General features: G+C 36.2%; 1 protein-coding gene across 50 annotated transcripts in view; it reads left to right on the top strand.

Moving 5' to 3' along the window:
* Window positions 1-22,500, top strand: part of LOC106881827 (uncharacterized) — a 399,079-nt gene that overhangs the window by 241,754 nt on the left and 134,825 nt on the right. The window contains exon 1 of one of the 50 annotated variants that reach the window (XM_089361535.1): window positions 16,038-16,162. The exons of the other annotated variants lie outside the window; for them this stretch is intronic. Coding sequence (XP_089217661.1) covers window positions 16,124-16,162 — 39 coding nt within the window. The 5' untranslated portion in view covers window positions 16,038-16,123. Of the gene's footprint in view, window positions 1-16,037; window positions 16,163-22,500 lie in introns of those variants that run through there. 50 annotated transcript variants of the gene reach the window in all.

Below are 22,500 nucleotides of genomic sequence, written 5' to 3'. Positions count from 1 at the left end.
TTTACGTACACAGATAAATAAATGTATGCTATATATACACTCTGTCCTTCAATAAAAAAAAAAGGAGGGTACGAGCTGTAGAAAGCTAGGGTACTCAATACACTATATATATATATATATATATAGTGTAATAACTTGGTATAACACTAGTGTAACAATAATTGGGTACCCTCCCAGCAGTATATTGGATAGATACTATCCCTTAGTGGGTTGAATCCTCAACCCCTAACTCTATTGCATTATATATATATATATATACACACACTCACACACACACACTGTCCTTCAATAAAACAGGAGGGTACGATCCATAGAAAGCTAGGGCGATCAACATGCTTTCACTGAGTGTGTATGTGTGCGCGCACCTTAAATACACAGTTTACGGGAAGATACACAAACCTAAGCCATTTTGATAGGGCCATACGTCTGTGTGTTGCATTTAAAATAGAAGGAGACCTTTATACTACACTCAAGAGACACACTCACAAAAGAAAAATGGGACACGGTATGTGAACGTAATGCCCATTGAAACTTCATTTGTTATAAAATTAAACGAATTACAAAGCTTCTTGGTACATGGGTTGAGAGATTAGAGTGGTTGCAATGTTTGACTTCAGAAACGAAGTGTGTGTGTGTGTACTTAGAGATGTCTGTAGCACACAAACATTGTCTCTTAATTGAGAAACAAAGGAAGGCAGGTGGTTGGTACAGATACACATATATATGCACTATGGTGGTATTATATTTGTTTCGACAAGTACAATTTGTTTACGTTCTCATTACATCACAACCCAAGCTGACTCAACAGTTAAATTGATTGCTATTTTTATTTCATTAATCCGAAATCCCTCACGCACATCCCGCCCTACATAAGATGCACGCTGGTTTTGTTGATGAAGGCTTGTTTTTCTTACCTAACATACCATTATATATATATATATATATATATATATATATATATATATAACATTATAGAAATAATGAAGTTTATACACGCTCACACCCTCGCCTTTATTATATATATATTAACTATTTTAGAAATAAAGTTTATGCACACACACCCTGTGAATGTGTATATTGTGTGTATACATATATAAATGTAATATATATAAAATGTGTGTGTCGGTATATATATAATAGAAAGTAAACCAATAAGATAGGTTTCTCCTCTCCTTCTCTTTCCTATTAACCAACCACCTAGCTATCTATGAAGGGTGGTGGGAATTAATAATAAAAATAGGTGAGAAAGAGAGCCAACAGAACGGTCACTATCAGCAGCCAAGCAAAGACTATATAGACTGGTGTGTGTGTGTGTGTGTGTGTGTGTGTGTGTGTGTACACGCATGTCTGTCTATTATTAAATGTATAGAATAATATTATAACCTGATTGTTGTTCAGCAAGTAATATCGATTGCTGTTCAGTGCCTATGATATATATATATATATGTATGTATGTATGTGTATATATATATATATATATATATATATATATATATATATATATATTGTATTTTATATTGTTTACATTTATTGAAAATCGTTTGTTTGGGCGGGGAATTGAAGACGTTCAATATGCCTTTGTTTAGTTTCAGGTCAGTTGTGATCGATGTTCCACCCGTGACCATCGCAACGATCTCGTTTTATTTGTGTATCAGGGATTACATTATCTGTTGAAGCGTACTTTTTTTCTTTTTTTTACGGCGTGAAACTATGTCTCGAAGGTTACTCTATTGCTATTTATTCTGCCTCTGTGTTTCGGGTTCAAATTCCGCTCAGGTCAACGTTTCCTTTCGCCCTTTCAGAAAGGATCAGTTTAAGTTTAGGGCGTTGGATTGGCAGGACTGTTTGAGCGTCAGACAAAATTTCTTGCAATACTTATTCCAGCTTTTTGTGTTATGTGTTTTTGGAGGGAGTTACAGACTTAATCCATTTCTCCCAGTCCTTGGGATTTCTTAGCAAAACTGTCAGGCTAGGCTTCCAGTTTGGGAACAACTTCTGCCCAACCAGGCCTGAAAGTCCTGAAAAATAAATAGCCAAGGGCGCTACTCTTCCGTCTCTGTTTAAAAGAAAAGTAAAAGGCGAAGAGTCGTTCTTCGTTAGGTGGTCTGGTGGGTTTCGTCACACACTCAAAACGAATATGAAGGGTGGGCGGTGCTGGAGGAATAAAGCAAACTATTTATATGGATATTTATGTAACCTGTACAGAAGATACTGGCGAATGTAAAGAATACGTGCACCCGGTGTTTAGGGTTAGGGTTACGCCGAAAACGGGTGGTATGCGTATTTTGTTTTTACCTCACAGGAGGTATCTACTAAGATTCACAGTGCGTGGTCTTGCAGAATTTCCACACGGAGGTCTGGGCTATAGACACACATTACCAAACTCTGTATTTCCACCACATTTTCTCAATTTTCTGTCCCCGAATTTCTCTTAATTAAGGATAAATATATTTAGAAAGCAGCATAAAGCCGAAAGGGGTTGTCTAATTTCTAAGTGAGCCCTTATTGAGCTAATCTGTGGTCAAAGAAGTTCAAATCTTTTATTGAAACAGCATGGAAGCAGCATAAAATTGAAAGTTGTCTAACTCCTAAGTGAGCCCTTATTGAGACATTATGTATCTTGGACTACATCAATGTTACCTTTTCGTTTTTAAGACCAGAAGGTTTGCCTTGCGATTTAACGTAGGCTTTGGTTCGTTGTTTAGCTCCAGGTGTGCTTTATTTAAAAGGTGTTCCATTTATAACTACCAACGTTTTTTTTTTCTTTTTAGATATAGTATACCTAAGATTACATTATCTAATGTGTCCCACTTTTTTTTTTAAGACGGTGGAGTAAGATTTGAGAGAGAACTGAATAAATTCTAACACATACAAGTGACTTCGTAGGGACTCCTCTTAGTTAGCCACTGCCCTTAATGTGTCCAGACTAAATCTTTTCTATCTTCCAAACATTTTCCCTGTCCTGCACCCACCTTTTTCCCTTTTTTTTTCCTTCTTTAATCTTCCCTCTGTAATTTCTCTTCATTTACACATTTCCTCCACTCCTTATTTTCTTCTTTTTTTTCTTTTCTTTTATCCCTCTCTACCTATGTTTCTGGTTATCGTCACCACTTGATTTGTCTGTCGCTGTCTGTCATTACCCTCTATCATTACCACTTCATTTGATCCTTTCTCGTCCGATCACTTCTCGTTATTCCTGTCACCTTTCTTCCCCCACCCCATTTTTTTGTTACCTTTCATTTTGTCCCGCTCTTCTATTCTTTTACTCTCTCAAATTTTCCAGTTTATAACCCCACCTCTATCCTTGCTCTCTTTCTCTGTTTTCTGTCCTTGCTCTCTCTGTCTTCTATCCTTGCTCTCTCTCTCTCTCTGTCTTCTATCCTTGCTCTCTCTCTCTCTGTCTTCTATCCTTGCTCTCTCTCTCTCTCTCTCTGTCTTCTATCCTTGCTCTCTCTCTCTCTCTCTCTCTCTGTCTTCTATCCTTGCTCTCTCTCTCTCTGTCTTCTATCCTTGCTCTCTCTTTCTCTCTATCTTCTATCTCTTGCTCTCTCTTTCTCTAGCTTTCTAAACTCTCTACTTTATCTCTCTCCCTTTCTTGTATCCTTTCACTTTCTAACTTTCTACTTTATTACACTCTTTCACTCTTACTAACTCTCCACTTTATCACTTTCTCTCCCTCTCTCTCTTCTATACTTTCACTCTCTTTGTAACTTTTCACTCTAACATTCTCTCTCTCTCTCTCTCTCTCTCTCTCTCTCTCATGTTGCTACTCCGTCTCTGTCTCCTTGCGTTTCCTGACAATCTTCCTCCGTCGGTCACTCCTACATTACTCTATCCCTCCCCTTCTCTCTATCTCTCACATACTTTCTGCCCTACTTTCATGTCCTGTCAAAACAAAACTTTTGTTCGAACACCTCCACACATTTTTCTCTTCTTTATAATATCCGAGACATTTTCCGTTCGTTCTTTATTTACGACGACACAGAACAAGGCACACAATGAACTCATAATAAGACAAACCCTCCCCAAACATTAATTGCAAACACAGTTGGTGGTCATCTTTGTAATTTCATATATTTATTTTTATTATTAATTCCGCCGGAAATCGATTTGGCCTTTTCATTTCCCCAGGATCCATACAATAAGTTCTGCACACACACACACAGATTTCGATTAATTTCGACTGTGACCCTTCATTTACAGTTTGGTACCCTTCAATAGGTGCAAGCTTAACGCTCGATAAAAGCGCGCGCGCATGCGTATATATACACACACACACATATATATATATATATGTATGTTATTGTTTTTAACAGTTCATTCATTGTCAACACCCACTTTATGGGCCACTTAAATCTTCCGCGTCTACATCCGTTCCTCTGTGTATGTGTATGTATATATATATATATATATACATATATATATACATATACTAGCAGAAATACCCGGCGTTGCCCGGGTTAAAGAGAATAATGAAATCTAAAAACGCCGTCTAGACTACGCATCATCTTTATATATAGAGATGTATATACACACACGCACCCAAACACACATATATATGTATATCAATATAAATATGAAAGTCAATGAAGTTTCGTAAAAGAAGGTGAGCATGTACATACTTTCTTGCTGTTGTGATTATAACACCTCGTTGTAAACAATGTTCCTTGTTTTCCCTTGTGGAGCATATACAAATAGGTTTTTTTGCTGCCCACTCTTGAGCAGCCAACATACAGTTGTCCATGTGAGAAGCAGGGCTCTTCCAAGAGAAGACCAGCTACAGACAGTGTTTGACCCTGAAATTTGTTTATGGACATGGCAAAAGTCACACGAAGGGGGAATTCTAGTCTTCTGAATGTAAAAGGAACGTCTGCTCCTGATGGAGTAAGAGGAATTCTTGGAATAAAGACGTCATCCCCTTTTGCACATCCAGAAAGAATGGTAGCCTCGATAACATGTGACATCATTTTCTTTATCACGAGTCGTGTTCCATTGCAAAGTCTTGGTGGTTCCAGATTGCGGAGCAGCATAACAGGCGTTCCAACTTTAAGTGATAATATGTGGGGAGGTAGTCCTGGAGGCTCCAACGAATTGAGAAATTCAGGAGGATAGTTCACCACTTCATTTGTATCTGGAACTGTATCAACAGACTTGTAAGTTTGAAGATTGCCGGGAAGAGAATGCATCAGGTGTTGATTAATTTTTGTAACAGCTACGTTTTTTGGAGCTAATATTGCTCTTTCACATAACCAATTGTGATTTTGGTAGTTTTGTTTAAAGTTGGGAAAGACTTTGTGTTTGAGGTCATCTACAGAATTAACAACAGAACAAAATGGCCGGAGGTCTGCAACGAAATAATTTTACTCAACACTTTGCAAGTGAATCAGTGGAGGCAAAGATGTGTCTCATTTACTTGACAATTTATGCACCACATTGCAGAAATCACAATATAAGTATATCTGAAAGGGTAGTCTTACACTGTTGTACCGTTGAATTACAAATAATGCTCATCTGTTATGTTGGGGTTAAAATTTCATCAACATCAAAAATATATGAATTTTCATGGGAGTTATGGCCGTTATGCAAAGAATATAATTTCCAAATTTCATAAAGATCCTTTCAGTACTTTTGACGTAGTTTTGGATAAGAAAACAAATGACTAATGTGTGTGTTTGTGTGCATGTGTATGTGTGTGTGATGGGTGTATATATGTATAGATATCTGTATGCATGCATATATGTATATATGTACATATTACATGTACATCTATATATATATATATATATACATCTACACATATGTATACATATACATGTATGCATATAGATCTATATATATATATATATCTATACATATACGTGTACATATACATCTATATGTATACATATACATCTCTCTCTCTATATCTATACATATACGTGTACATATACATCTATATGTATACATATACATCTCTCTCTCTCTCTCTCTCTCTCTCTTTCTCTTTCTCTCTTTTTCTCTCTCTCTCTCTTTCTCTTTCTCTCTTTTTCTCTCTCTCTCTCTTTCTCTTTCTCTCTTTTTCTCTCTCTCTCTCTTTCTCTCTCTCTCTGAAAGTATCTGTCATTACAGTATCGAAATGTGATTGTTTCAGTTAGTGGAATAGTTTCATTTTTAAAGTGAAAGTATTTGACATGAGTGTTTTTGTTTCACTTTTGACACGTAATACTTAAATAGTAGAGGAGATATTATGTTGCCGTGGGCTCGAACTCTGCAAGAAGTTAAAAAAATTTTTTGACTAAAACACAACTGGAACCCTAAGTAAGGCATGTGTAAAATTTGAATGAAATTGGTTGCGTAGTTCTCGAGTTTTTGGGATTCACACAGACAGACAGACAGACACACATTCTCATTTTTATATATATATAGATATAATGCGAGAGAGTTAGGGGTTGAGGATTCAACCCACTAAGGGATAGTATCTATCCAATATACTGTTGGGAGGGTACCCAATTATTGTTACACTAGTGTTATACCAAGTGCAGTAAATGGGAGCGGGTAAAAGGTTTTTTTTACCCTAAATTTGTATATCAATTAGAAAACGGAGGATAATATGCTGAACCCAACGACTTGCAGACAGTGTATCCCGTTGAATTCATTAACTTAATTCATAGCTAGAGTGACAAAAAAAACAAAAAAAACACAAAGTACAGGTGTTTATGACAAACCATATATATATATATATATATATATATATATATATATATATATGCATGTATGTATGTATAGTTTTCTAGGATACTTATTCGATATGTATACCCTCAGGTGACAATAAACTAATATATTACATTTACCTGTATGTTAGTAATATTTATGCCCCCCCCCCCTCTATCAAAACACTGCTCACATTTTAAAAATAGTTTACTGTAGATTCATGTAAGCTTTTTACTAAATACTCGTACGAACTCATCATTATTGGGGAGGTGGGGGGGACTAAATTCTATTTTGTTTCTGTATCTTTTCCCAATTTTCCCCAAATTCTCTCTCTCACACACACGACCACACATCACTCAACATTACCACTCTGTTTAATCACGCTTCAGTTAACAAACAAAACAAACCCATTTAGTCTACTTAATAATAATACCCTAATTAAGCAATCCTTGTGTGTGTGTGTGTGTGTGTGTGTATATATATATATATATATATATATAATGTGCACACATTTTGGTTGACAAAAGTTGATTGATTGATATATGATTAAGCAACAGTGTTTCTTAATCATCAATCAACCTTCAGAAACACACACATTTTAACATTTCAATACCCACCCTGGTTCACACACGATGATGGTATATGTAATAACACCTATATCAATCACAACATCGTTCCTGCCTGTCTACAGAAACATTTCGGTGACTCTGCTGCTCAATCATTCTTCAAAAATGCCGGCATGTTAGATATTGTTTCACTCATTTTTTTTTTTGGGGGGGGGGGATCAACTCCCAGACGACGAAACAAAATTTCTAAAATTATGGGCTTAAGTGTTATTAAAAAATATACTCAAATAGTCAGTACTAATCAATTGCTAATGGTTTCATTAAAACTAATGCTAATTATCTGGGTGGCTTGTATTATTGGAAAAGTTTGGTGCACAATGCAGTTGGAAAGGAAATCGTTTGTGCTAATAAGCAGACATTATATATATATATATATATATATATGGAGTGGCTGTGTGGTAAGTAGCTTGCTTACCAACCACATGGTTCCGGGTTCGTTCCCACTGCGTGGCACCTTGGGCAAGTGTCTTCTACTATAGCCTCGGGCCGACCAAAGCCTTGTGAGTGGATTTGGTAGACGGAAACTGAAAGAAGCCCGTCGTATATATGTATATATATATGTATGTATATGTTTGTCCCCCCAACATTGCTTGACAACCGATGCTGGTGTGTTTACGTCCCCGTAACTTAGCGGTTCGGCAAAAGAGATCGATAGAATAAGTACTAGGCTTACAAAGAATAAGTCCTGGGGTCGATTTGCTCGGCTAAAGGCGGTGCTCCAGCATGGCCGCAGTCAAATGACTGAAACAAGTAAAAAAGTAAAAGAGTAAAGAGTATTTGTGTATATATATATATATATATATATTTGTGTGTGTGTATACATGTATTAGTGTGTGTATAATGTGCACACACTTTAGTTGACAAAACAGTCAACAATGTTAAATACTTCCTAAATTGCTAGTGGCATGTGACGCTCATTGCAAACTACAAACTGTCCATTACATAACACACGCACGCTTACTGTCTCTCCTTCTGCCGCCATCCCCGCTTCCATTTTGTCTTTTTCCTTCTCTTCTGTTTTATAAATAACGCAACAAGGTGGTTTCTGCTATTGTACATGCAATATCGATCGTTCTGCAATACACCGAGGCCTCAAATTTAATAGAAAGAATAGAAACAAAGTGTTTCTAACGTCTATGTCTTTCTCAGGAACATTAGAGAAGTGAAAATAATTCAACCAGGAATCGCAATTTAGTTCTTTAGAAGTTTGTATCTATGACGGGCAGATAATAAGAAATTATGCTGCAGTTGTAAATCGTTGGCATGATGTCTTCTTGGAATCGATATCACTTTGGTTGTTAATGTCCTGGGGGGGGGGGGGTGAGAAAGAAACGAACCCAACGAGGGAACCACAAAGTTGACATTATTCCCGACTAGAAATAGTAGTCAAATGTTCCCTCATACCACACTTGTATTGCTTTCAAGATGGGAAGGACACACAACTAGAAGCCTTTTATGATAAATCTGTTTGATGTGGACTGGTTCTGTCGTTTGCCCTAGCTAGTTCTGTCGTCTGCAAAAAAAAACTTGAACGTCAAAAAATCCTGTTTCCTCTCCTCTTTGCCTTGCAAATTTGAGGCTCTATTCTCATAGCTTATTAGTTCATTTCTCGTATATTTCTTGATTTCATGGTCGATAATGAATTTTAGTGGGGAAATGTTTGTTGTCCGCTGAAAAATATATATTTGGACATTGGAGAATGTCTCATCTTTCATCATACCAGTGTGTTTACTCTGGCATTGTTGCTTTTACATATCCAACCTTCAAGAATGGTTGCTAGCATGTCACATTTGGGATTTTATTGCTTGGTACTATCTTGCATTTTAGCTGACGCAGCCTAGCACTGTCACATATCCGATACAATATCAATAAGTTTTATTTTTATCCGGTCAGTCGTTTTCCGTTTCTTCCCCTTACGAAATTAACCTCATGTCTTAGTAATAAAAGGAAAAAGAAATGCCATATGAAATGCATTGTTCGTATCTCTTTATCAAAATGGTGTTTCAAAAACCATGTGAAAATGCATCAAAGCAATGGTAACTACCTGAAACTCCATAAAGCTATCGGAAATTGTGCACTAATTAATTTTATTGAAAGACAATCATCAAACTAAACTGTGTGTCAAATGTGATTTGTTGCAAGCAAAAAGAGAGGCCTCTTTTTGCTGGAGTTGCTAGCAAGAACCACCAGATCTCATCAAAACTACACAGTACTGCCATAAGGTATTACATATTAGATTGTGTAGTCTTCTATATACCTCAAAAAATATTATTAAAAAGACACCTTGAAGTTCTCACTCGTGTCTAACCTAAGTTTTAAATATTAACATCTTGTTCATTGTTAATGCATTCAACTGAAGCCCAGCATTTATTTTCTCTATCTACACAACAGCTCGGTTTAAACATTAACAGTGCTGTCACGATTTCCCCAGTCTGCATTCAATTGTGAACGGAACCTGTTGATTGTATGTGAAGACAATGGTTATTTGGTCGTGCCCATGAGAAAGACTGCTATCGATAATGCCCAACTTTCGTACCAGCTCAAAATTAATCATATCGCATTTGATACAGATAGGTTTCGTAAACTAATCTCTTCTGTATTATTGAAATATGAGATGCCGGAAAAACTTATACATTCAGTGTCTATGTTGGATTTCGGATTGAATTTAGAATAACAACACGCTCCATATATATTCTTCGTCGTTGCTTACAGAATGTATGACAACCCGAACTGGTAATGTCGTCTGCATGTCAGATGGTCAGTTTTGTTTAGAACCATATTCCAGCAGATTTATGGGAAAAGACGTTTCGGCTGTGACTGTCAGAGTTTCTTTTTCAAGCACAATGTATTATACGGATTTCATTATCCGATGTGTTCTTTCTGTAACACGGTAATGTAATGATTTAAGAGATTTGGTCGCTATTTCTAGCATGTCGGCATATTACTAAGAAAGACTCATTCTTTGGTAAATCCAAAGAAATATCGTCAGGAAATTTCTTTGATGCACTTTGTCGCAATGCTGTCACTCTGCTGAAGAGCAATTTCAGCTCCAAAGATTGAATAAAAAGAAATTAAATATAAGTAAATAAAAATGAAAACTGCAGATGTATTGTTTCACTTAAGCTTTAACTACTTGTTGAGTAAAAGCCATGAAGCACACCATTCTCAGTCGTTCCCCATTCCCCGTAAATTATACGGCTTCGTGTCTTCCACATACACAAGAAATAACTAGTCGAGTGTTTCACGTAATCCTTAAATCAAGTTTAAACCCTGTCAAGGCCTTTATTTTTCATGTGAGGGTTAATAAATTACCAGTCAGATAATGCGTGTCGATTGTTTTGTCTGTCTATGTTTGTTGGTCTATCTGTCTAACTATCTCTCTCCGGCTCTGTCTATTTGTATGCTTCCGTCAATTTATCTGTCTATATCTCTCTGTCTATTTATCTGTATACCTCTGTCTGTCTATTTATCTATATACTTCTGTCTGTCTATTTATCTATATACTTCTGTCTGTCTATTTATCTATATACCTCTGTCTATTTATCTGTATACTTCTGTCTGTCTATTTATCTGTATGCTTCTGTCTGTCTATCTATCTGTATGCTTCTGTCTGTCTATTTATCTGTATACCTCTGTCTGTCTATCTATCTATCTATCTATCTATCTGTATACCTTCGTCTGTCTATCTGTGTGTATACCTCTATCTATCTATATACCTCTGTTTGTCTGTCTATCGATCTATCTGTATACCTCTGTCCGTCTATCTGTCTGTCTCATTCTCTCTATCTATTTACTTGTTTATCACATTTACTCCGCCCTTCCTGTGGAAAAATAAACAGATTTTTGAGTTTTCGCCTTAAAATAAAAATAAAACCATTAGCTGTGGGTTGTGGTCATAGCTTAAATGTTATGTCACCCTCGAGGTTATGTAATGTTTTCATAATATAATGCAGTTTACAATATAGGGCGGTGCGGCAATAATGCAAAAACAACGTCCATCCTGTTACTATAATGAAGTCTAAGTGCTTGGAGTGATTCCAATACATTTTTTATTATTATTTTCTTATAATAATAATAAACCAAGCCGCGACTCATTTAAATAATTTCAATATTTCCGCATATACAGTTTCAACTTGCTCGCACTGTTTATCAATCAATCAATCCGTCCGTCTGATAATCAAGCACCGGGGTAGGTACATAGACATTTTATATCTTGTTTACAAATAACTGTTGCTCCATCTTTATTTTTTTTAAGCTTGTTCAAGCACAATTTTTAATGGTAATTGCTATTCAATTCTCCACCGAGATGAACAAGTTTTGACAAATGGGCCCCCTCTCTTTTTCTTCAGAATTTGTCCTTACTCTGCTTTTTGGCTGTGTGATAAGAAGTTAGCTTCTCAACCTTATGGATCTGAGTTCAGTCCTACTGCCTGGCATTTTCTGCAAATGTCTTTTACTATAACCCCAGGCAGACCAAAGCTTTGTGGGTATACCGTTTTGTGAATGTTATTCTTTACGTGCAACCGGTATTGGTTTGTTTACGTCTCCGTAAGGTAGCATTTCAGCAAAAGAGACAGACAGAATAAGTATCAGGCTTTTAAAAAAATAATAAACACTGGGGTTTTATTTTGTTCGACTAAGCCTTTCATGGCGATGTCTCAGCATCGCCGCAGTCCAGTGACTAAAATATGTAAAAGATGCACAGAAGACGGTACACTGCCAGGAAGGAAATTTGGCTGCTATCTCTAGCGGACTGAACGACCACGTAAAGACTGCCACACTGACCTTACAACAGTGTTCCAGAGCTGATTTTCTCTCTCTCTCCATATATATATATATATGTATATATATATATATACATACATACATACATACAGAAAGAGGACATCTCTTCCAGCTGGTCATATATAGTGTACCCAAAACCACATTATTATTGTCCTTCTCTTAAAACGGTTAAGGTGTGTAATTTGAAAAGGAATAGACTATTCTTTGTTTTGTTTTTACCGGTCGAGCGAGACCATGGGCCAGCTATTTTCCCCGCCACTAGTTCGTTATTTTAGCGGTAGCTATTTTCATTTATTTATATATTACCATGGTCGACTGACTTGTTCGGTCAGTCAGTTGTCATTGACCGTACACCCGTTCATTACTGCAAGCGTTATTTTCTACCAACCACTCCACGGCCACCACGTACATACAGGGCAGTGTGAAATTTCTAGGACATTTTATGGGGTAGTTTTACAGCTGTTGCAGGGTTATAAAAGATATCCCATCATTAGAGACAATATGAGATAGTTAAATAGAAGAAAATAGTAGTTCAATACAAGTTATTTTGGAAAGGGAATGATATAGGAAGTATAAAGAGAAATAGAATAAAAATATAGATATATGTTGGATGTTAAATTTGCTGTTCCATTATCCAAGGAATGTGTTGTGTAGAATGGATAAAAAGGCTTCTTGTCCATGGTATGTAAGTTCCGATAGTTCATATCTTGTTATTACAAATGGACAGTGAGCAGGTATTAATTGCATGTAGTGTAAAAAATAACTTCTTATATTGAACTCTACTATTATCTTCTATTTAACTCTCTCCTATCGTCTCTGATGATGGGATATCTTTTATATCCCTGAAACAGCTGTAAGACTACCTTTCTCTTTATAAAATGTCCCAGAAATTTCACACTGCCTTGGCTTCGTTATCTCACTTTATTTAACCTATACACGACCTGTGTTAAACTCCTCACTCATACTGTTATCGAACCGGGTGTCTAACAGCGTTCCTTCCGTAGCACTTACATAGCTTTACCTGCTTTTGGATCTTCTGGATACCAAAACCTCTCATATATATAATTACGAATTATATACATACACACCTTACCAACCTGCTATCATACCACCTTGCCCGTCAATTATACACACACACATATATATATACCTACCTACCTGTACACTACTACTTAACTGCACATACCATACATACTAAATTAACACACGTTTTTTTTCTACCTTTCCCCTCCCACCACGTTCTATCTTCTCTAACAATAGATTCCCTTCAGTGAACCGATTCTCTTCCTTACCCACTGCCCTTCCTCCGCCTTTCACTCTGTCTTCCATACCTCCGTACTTTTCTCTGCCTCTCTCTCTCTCTTTCTCTCTTTTTTTCCCTTTCCCTCCCTCAGTGTCTATTTATCTATCTTCCGCACACCTTTCTGTTTTTATCTTATTCCTCTTCCTCCTCCTCCTCCCTAACATGTACCCCATGTAAGTACTTGCGTCTGCTTAAGGCCTTTTCTTATTACTATGAAAGGTATGGCATTTCATGCACTGACATTGGCGGTATATAAAATGCACAAGAATTAGGATATCAGTCGCCGCACTGCTGACAGGTATACAATCATATACACAAACACATACATTTTACACGTATGTACGTGTACACACACACACACACACACACACACCGAAAGGTATTTGGGATAAGGGAAGATTTGTTCTTCAATGAAGTCTATTGTTTGTCCCTTCTATTTATTTATTATTATTATTTTTACAAATGATAAAAAGAAAAAAAAATCCGTAGTATTTTACCAACAGGTGTTGGTGCTAAAAAATAAAAAGCAGTTTGCTTCTTATATATTTTTTTTTCTTCCTCAAAATTACCAAAAGAGAGAGAAAGAACGATGTTTCATTATGTAATATCATTCATGGTGGTTGGTCTGTCTGTTTATTTTACTTTGGTGGGGTTATTTTGTGAGGGTAGTGCTTTGTTCAACGCCTCCACCCCGTCTTTATTCCTTCAAAATCATTCTTTAACTTCAACAACTTTTTGTTATATATATCCACAATCTATCTAGAAGTATCACTAACATAGAGCTTTTTTTTACGTGGTTGCTCGGTTTACTTGAAATAGCAGCTCAGTCTTCATCAATATGTTCCCTCCCTCGACATTTTTGATGAGGGCACGTTGTTTAATGTGTTCCTGCATTCCCTGCACTTAGGGAAAAGATGAGAGAATCACAGCTGAAGTGGTTGGTTAATATTAACCAAGTGGTTTTGATCACAAGTCTATTCGACCACCAATGACCTGAGGCGAAACAACCACAGCAGCCAAACGAGTGTGTCTCTACGTGGCCTTTCGATCTGCTAGAAATAGTCAAATTTCTTCAAAAATACTCTTTAAAAAAACAAAGGACCCGTTGAACTAATGTCCCCTGATATAAGAAAAAAAAAGAAAAAAGAATGCTGGCTAGGTCGTGACGCTAGACAACAGTTTACAACCATCATCAACCACCGGCAGATATAAATCAAATTGCTTCTGGAGAACCAACTTGTTGAACCCGTATCTTTGTTATAAATAAATAAACACTTCCTCGCTTTTTTCTATTTTTCAAATGTTCAACATGTGTGTATATTGTGAAAGAGGAGACAGATAGAGAGAAAGAAAGGATAGATAGATAGAAATGCCCTCCCCACCGACTCTAAGACAACCCTTTCCTTTTCAGACAGGGCATATATTTCAGCAATGTTTATCTTAAGCTATAAATAAATCAACAGTTCACATTGTGTGCATTCTTGCAGCTTTTATACACGCGGCACACATACATATTCATATATACATACATTTGCGTGTGTGTGTGTGAGAGTGAGAGAGAGAGAGAGAGAAAGAAAGAAAACTCAGAGTGTGAATTCCATTACATTATATAGAGTAGTTCAAACTTTTTTTTTTTCTTTGGTCTGTAATTTCAAACGTATAACGGTGTATATAAAACGAATATTTTATATAGTTGTACACAATTTGGAATTTAATTGTAACTTTGCTTTATATCGGAGCGAAAACCCCCACGAACCCTGTCGCCTATTAAACATCGTTTAGGAAGTAAGAGATAAGTGGTTCAGGTCTGCACTGGGACTTTATTATTTTATATTTATTATTTATCATTTTTTTCTTTTTAGAAAGGTATGTATTTTAATTCCAAATCGTTTTGGATTGTTTTGAAATGTATACCGTTTCCATCAAATTAGTTTCGTTTTCCTCTTTGCTCGATAAAAGTCTTTTATTTTTCCATCTTTTTCCGTCTTGGATTTCTGATCCTCAAATTTTGTGTAGTTTATTTAAGGGTTTTTCCCCCCTCTCCTTCATCATTCTTCCTTTCTTTACGTTCCCTCGGTGTCCAGTCCCTCTGCTTGTTTCGTCCACTTCTTGTTTATCAATCATTTCTAAGAATTATCCTGTCAATTATTAACTCAACGATCATTTTGCAAATTTTGGAACCCACCGTGGAGTTCTGACGCAGACATGGCTGTGTGCTAAGAAGTTTGGTTCCCAACCACATGGTTTCAGGTTCAATCGTACTACACGGCATCTTAGGCAAATGTCTTCTTCCATAATCCTGGGCCGACCAAAGCCTTGTAAGTGGATTTGTATGTAGATGGGAACTGAAACAAGCTGTGTGTGTGTGTGTGTGTCGGTTTGTTTACGTCCCTATAACTTAGCAGTTCAGCGAAAGTGAACGAGAATAAGTGCCTGGCTTAAAGTACTTGGATCGATTTGTTTCAACTAAATCCTTCAACGAGGTGCCCCAGCAAGGCCGCAGTTCAATGATTGAAACGAGTAAAAGATAAGAGTGCCATTTAGTTTCGTTTCTTCAGGGATCCATTTCGTTGTTTATAGCCAATCCAAGCATGACGCGTCCGTGAGCATTTTTTTTTTATTTTTTACATTTTGGTATTTGCTTCTGAAATCTGTTACCAGGTTCCATGAAACCTGTCTTTTAAGGAAGGCTTAGGTGCATCTACTTTTTTAAAGAAACATGAAAATCATCTCCACTCCCGAAGAGTTATTCGCCGAGGTAAATCAACCGGGATTTTTCTTTCTTTCTTTCTTTCTTTCTTTCTTTCTTTCTACTTGTTGACCGAGGTCAGTGTAACTAGTTGTTTTAACTTGAGCAGATGTTACATCAGTTTGTTTTTGTATCGAAATCGTACAGATATAGGTGTTTGTTTTTTTTATGTCAAGTTATATATATAAAAACAATTTAACATTAAACTGAAGAATTACTTAGTACTTTCTGAGTCTGACGAAGGGTAGCCAACCGAAACTTTGAAGCCAGACACCCCTCCCTTCTTGTAAAAGTATTCTCCCCCTCTCTCGCTCTCCCTATATATATATATATATATATATATATATATATATATATATAACAAATAATAAATGAGTATATGCATATATACGTACAAGTATGTGCATACCTACATCTACCTGTATATATAGGTGCATATCTGGGTACAGGACATGGCAAACAAAACGTAAACAAAAAAATAATAATAACCAGAGTACAGAAAACACACAGGCCACATAGAGAACATTTTCCTTCATCAGCTGCCCCCATTCTAATACAGGCGTTTCGAAGAGTTAGGGCAATATATATATATATATATATATATATATATATATATATATATATCGGTTCATTAGTTCTGTCCTTGCTTTCTGCATTTAGTTCTAACACATAGTTTGAGGCCCTGATTTATCTTGTAATTCTAATACATGACTACTGACTGTTTCACCTTCATTCATCCCTGTGCAGTTTTGTTAAAACGTTAGGTGAAATAAAATATCGATGTCATTAGCCTTTGGGGCGGGGGCATGACATTGCTTCGTATCTGTTGTGCAGCCTAATAAAACCTTATAATAAGGCATGTTTTAAAGCGTTGATCTTTAATGTTTCTCCACTTCTATTATACGTGCCATAACTGCTGGAATTTTCCAGAATCGAACGCTTTTTGGGACGTCTGTAAAGGCCTATATACATGCATACATAGGTGGTTGTTATGTTCCGCTAATTTTTTTCTTTTATTTTTTTTTCTTCGATTAGTTAGTTCATGGCTAATTATAGGTGGGCAGTGATGAAAATAAATGCGCCTCGAAATTCCGCTCGTTCACGTGTCTGCTTTTCGTCCATTCTTAATTCTGTTCATTACGGTTTATGTAAATAACTTACGTATGGCACTTTAGAAGTTTGATAGTCCTCTAGTTTATTAGGTCTTTTCTTCGCCCCCCCCCCTTCTTTTTTGTATGGTGACTATTGAGCTTTACTTGAGACAAACACTTAAGAGCTTAGCAAAGTTAATGCAATATAGTAGCTCCTGCATTTTAAAAGCAAGTGTTTTGTTTTGGAGCTTGTGGCGGCGAGCTGGCAGAATCGTTAACACGCTGGACGAAATGCTTAGCGGTATTTTCTCCCATCGCTCCGTTCTGAGTTCAAATTCCGCCGAAGTCGACTTTGCCTTTCATCCTTTCGAAGTCGATGAAATAAGTAGTACCAGCTGAGCATTGGGGTCGATGTAATCGACTGTATCCCCCTCTCCAACTTCAGGCCTTGTGCCTATATTAGAAAGGGTTATTATTGTGGCTCCAGTGACCTTTCTACAATCTTATTTTTGCAATTCGTGATGGCTCTGTTTTCTTGTAATGCTTTCCTTTTGGGGTTTTCTCTTTATTTTTTTAAACAGATTTAAATAATTTCCTTTTAATCTTTATTTTATCTTTTTTTTTTTCTTTTTACACCAATGTTATTCAGTTGGACTGCAGCCATGATGGGACGCTACCTAACAAATCGCCCCCAGTACTTATTTTTAAGTCTGGTACTTGTCTACCTGTCTCTTTTCCCAAGCCACCATGTTACATGGACATAAGCAAACCAACACCAATTGTCAAGCAGTAGAGGCAGCGGCAGCAAATAGACACAACACACACACACACACACACACGACAAGCTTGCTCATAGTTTCCGTCTACCAAATTCATTCACAAGACACTGGTTTACTTCTACCTCTATTAGGAGAAACCTGCTCAAGGTGTCACACAGTGGGACTGAACCCAATCAAATTAATTCTATTATGTCTTTGTTGTGTTTTCTTCAATCCTCACCATTTTCCAATTATCTGTTTATATAATTCTGCTGTTTCCATTGTATCTCTGAGTTATCTAGAAGATTTTTTTTTCATATTATTTCTATCAGTTTCAAGATTCTTGATGTAGTTGTTTTTCTCTAATGTTTCCCTGTAGTATTCAGTTGATGTAATGAGGGCTTTTTCTAGATTCTCTTTTGAAATGTCAATGCCGTCACTTTGTGTTAGTTGTTTAATTATCATTGTGCTAAGGTCAGCTTGAAAATGATCTTGTCAATGCTTATTGGTTTGTTCTTGGAGTAGAGTTATTTCTTCCATTTTGCAAGTTGATTTTAAAGCTTGCCACTTAACATTCATTCTAGTTTTGACTTTGTTAAATACTTGAATGTTCCTATGATATGATTATAAAATATCTCATTGAAAATTGAGCTCTTCATGTCTATTTGTTTATGCTTATTTTCAAGATGGTTTTTTTATGCCTTTTGACAGATAGAAATGTCTGAGGGTTTGTCTTGTCATTTCTTTTACATTGTGATAATTTTACTCAACAGTACTCATTTTCTTGTTCTTAGTGCTTAAAACATCTTATTACGGTCACTTGCCTCATCAATATCTTCTTTAAATAGTTCCAGTTCTTAAGTTCTTGCAAATGTTAGTACAAATACTTGGGTTATTTTGAGGTTGTACTTCTTTGATATCTTCAAGGTACATTTGGCAACTTGATCAGAAATATTGTTGAATTCCTTAACACCATTCCTCATATCTAGAAAACCCACTGATGTAGCAGAAAAGATAGTAATGTTTTATTTCTTTTAGCACTTTGCCAGATCTTTGAAGTTCACTAAATCTTATGATGTTCCATTTTCTATTTCACTCATCAGATAGTGCATATAAGGGTGTGGAGTAGCCTTTGCATAGCCATTAAAACTACCTGAAATTGCAGCCAAATCTTCTTCCCATGACAAGCTATGGATAACATAGTCTTAGGTAGCATGTCTAGAGGAGTGAAAGATCAGGTAGGCATGGCTAATATTTGGCCTCCTAATTCCCCAGATCGCACTCCATTGGACCTTGTTGAGAAAGAGGTCAATGAACATGCCCATAACACCAAAGATTCTTTGAAAGCTGCCATAGTCAGAGTAATGTCCAAAATGAGCCAGGACCATTTGATTTGAGCATGTAGATTTAGATTTCATATAGAAGTAGTTGTTGAAGTTGAAGGTGACTTTTTAAAATGATATTTTAGAAGAGAAGGTTTATTTTTATCCTCATAGCATTTTTTGATATAGCTATTATCTGTTATTATATATGTTTTTTTATAAACATAAATCTGTCCTCAAATATCTTACTCGCCCTGTATATATTAGAGAGGGAGAGAAAGAGAAATCTTCTTTCTTTGTCAAATGAAAAGCTATAATTTTGAACATTTATTTGTACGTCTCTTCATGCTACCTGTTCTGTCATTGCTACAACAGTTTCTTTCCTGTCTCTGAACTCATTAGTTGCCTTGCCTGACACTCTAGACTCTTTCTTCTTTTGTCACACACAGTCCTTCCTCCACTTGACATACTTTTCTCTCATTACCCAGTCCCACTGCACTTGCTGCTTTGTCCCCCGTTCCTCTTGTCCCAGAATGTCAATTCTCTGGAATTTCTTTCCCTGCAGCCATTGACTTAAAAATGTTCAACAAACTAAACAACAACCATATCACTGTCACCTGTGACAGTAGCCTGCCTGCAAAGGTGTTGCTATCCCTTGGCTAAAGATTACCAATAATAAATAAATAAATATAATAAAAATGCTGTCTTTTAAAGCTGAAATAATCAAATAAACTATTCATGGAATGGCAGATCAACAGATTGACAACTTGGCCTCCTTTAGTTGCTTCTCCTCTTGAGTCTAGCTATATACAGCTTGCTGGAGTCACCTTGACCTATCATCCCTTTACAGTTCATAAAGTCAGTTCCAGCCAATAAGACTTCATCTGGATTGCATTGGATTGCCCATTTTCAGTCTGCTTCAGGACAAAAGCCTCAGCATGTTCTCTCTGCCAGAGAATGACTCAAGATCATTCTGGTTTGATGAGCTTACTCTGCTACACTGGTTCAACATGGTTTGGCAGAGGGATGCAGTTTTTATGCTCATGCCCAGGAGTAGTTAAGTCAGTTACATTGACCCTGATGCTCAGCTGGTATTTATTCTATTAACCCTGAAAGAATGAAAGGCAAACCTGACCTTGGCAGAATTTGAACTCAGAATATAAAGACAGATGAAATACCACAAAGCTTTTCACCCGGCATGCCAACAATTCTGCCAGCTCTCCATCTTTATCTCTTGCAAATTTGTAGCAGAAACTGTCTTGGTAGAAAAACTCTACTGTACTCCACTAAAATCTCTTCAGTCTCTAGTGTTATCTCCCTATAAACTAAGTTCAAATCAGCAGTTCTCTAATAGTAATTAAAGTAACGGTGGTATATATATATATATATATATATCAGAGTTAATTCAATAAATTATACCCATCCCCTGTAAATGTGTGAGCTTGCATCAATCATAATTTTGAATCATTAAATTAAAAACTTTTCACACTAATTAACCTCATTTCAAATCCTCATCAGATATTGAACATTACATGATATCAGATAGATTTCAAACTAGGTACCCTTTATTTCTTACCAAAGGTCAACAATGTCTTTCTTTCTTCTCAAAGCTACAGATGCATGTTTATATGCAAATATTATAAATATACTTTGCAAGTTAACCTTCATCACTTCATCCCAAGTCGTCTGTGGTCTTCCTTTTCTATAAGGACATGGGAAAAAAAGGGGTGAAGGCTGATCTGAAGACACACATGAGTACCAAGTCTCTGGGAGCAACAGCTCTCAATAAGAAATTACTTGGACCATGATGACCTGTCCATCCCATGCCAGCATGGAAAGCAGACCTAAAATGAATAGGATACACTCTAAAGATGGAGTTAATAGTTCTGAAAATTATAATCTTAATAAAAATAACTCAGCTCAGACATTTAACTATTCAATTAACATCGATCAAGGAATAGTGATATTAGGTTTTTATTTATATTTATTTAATTATTCCATTTTACTGTGTTGGTAGGAAATAATTTACGTCTTCAACACTTTTTTACTCTCTGTTGCCATACATGTCTATACACTCGTCTCGCCAATTTAACATTTTAGTCTATTTGTGAATCAGCATGTAAGAGAATTCCTTTTCTCCGGCAACATGTCATGCTTAGGAATTTATTCCCACCAGTATAATTATCAAGAAGGCAAGCATTGAAATATTTAGTGACAAACGAAGGATGTGAACTCTCTTTTCTTAGGTCAACTTGTAGCTTGCTTTATAAATTTCCACTTTCTTAATAATTCCCTTTTTTATACTCATGTTACCCTTACCTCCACCCTCCTCCTCATTTGGTTTTTCATAAAGTACTTCTTCATAGCTCAAATATTTATTTATTCATTAAGTATTTACATAACTAAAGTTTGTAACTTTACTGAACATAATGTAATAATGATTTGTTTTATTTGCCATTGGGATATCAGTTAAGGATGACCTTACAAGAACAGTTTACAATTTGCATGGGTGTTTATGTAAAAGATATGAGTAAGACAGGTAGGGAGGTGAAATGAGATAAAAGTATACGTATGATGCAGTCTTCCTGAAACAGGAGAACCTCCTATTAAGGCCTATTAAGACTACAAATCCAGGATCACCCTGACCACCAAGGGCACAAGCACTTGCCTGACTGTTGTTCTCTAATCTACAGGATTACACTTAGAGAAGGTCCATTCACCCTAACTATTTTTGCCAAAGTCACTCACCATTTGACAAATTCACTTGGAGAGAGCACTTCTCTCTCCACTCCATGTGGAACATATAACAACGAATGTATTCATAAGTATGCAGAAATCTCTCTCTCTCTGTCTCCCACATGCATTTATCATTTATAGATAAATTATTTCTGGTTATCAAATTCAAAAGAACATAATATGAAAATGGAAGTTTCATTACAAATCTTTAAGATCAAAATTTGGATCTTTTTAGCTGAGACACAAGGGCTCTAAGAAAATGATTCTTATTTCCATGGTACTGAAGATGCTGTTTGCTTCTCAGAATCAAAAGTAGATTCTCAGTGTAATTTTCAGGAAGCTCAAAGAAGTTCAAAATTTTCAGTACTTTATTGAAAATTCGGCATCAAGTCTTATACTTACCAAACTACCTACTTACCTTTTTTCAAAACTAATACAAT

This window comes from Octopus bimaculoides, chromosome 13 (genome assembly GCF_046866305.1).
Source record: "Octopus bimaculoides isolate indiv1 chromosome 13, ASM4686630v1, whole genome shotgun sequence".
NCBI lineage: Eukaryota > Metazoa > Mollusca > Cephalopoda > Octopoda > Octopodidae > Octopus > Octopus bimaculoides.
Note: the sequence above shows the minus strand (reverse complement) of the source record. Positions and strands in the feature narration are given on the sequence as shown.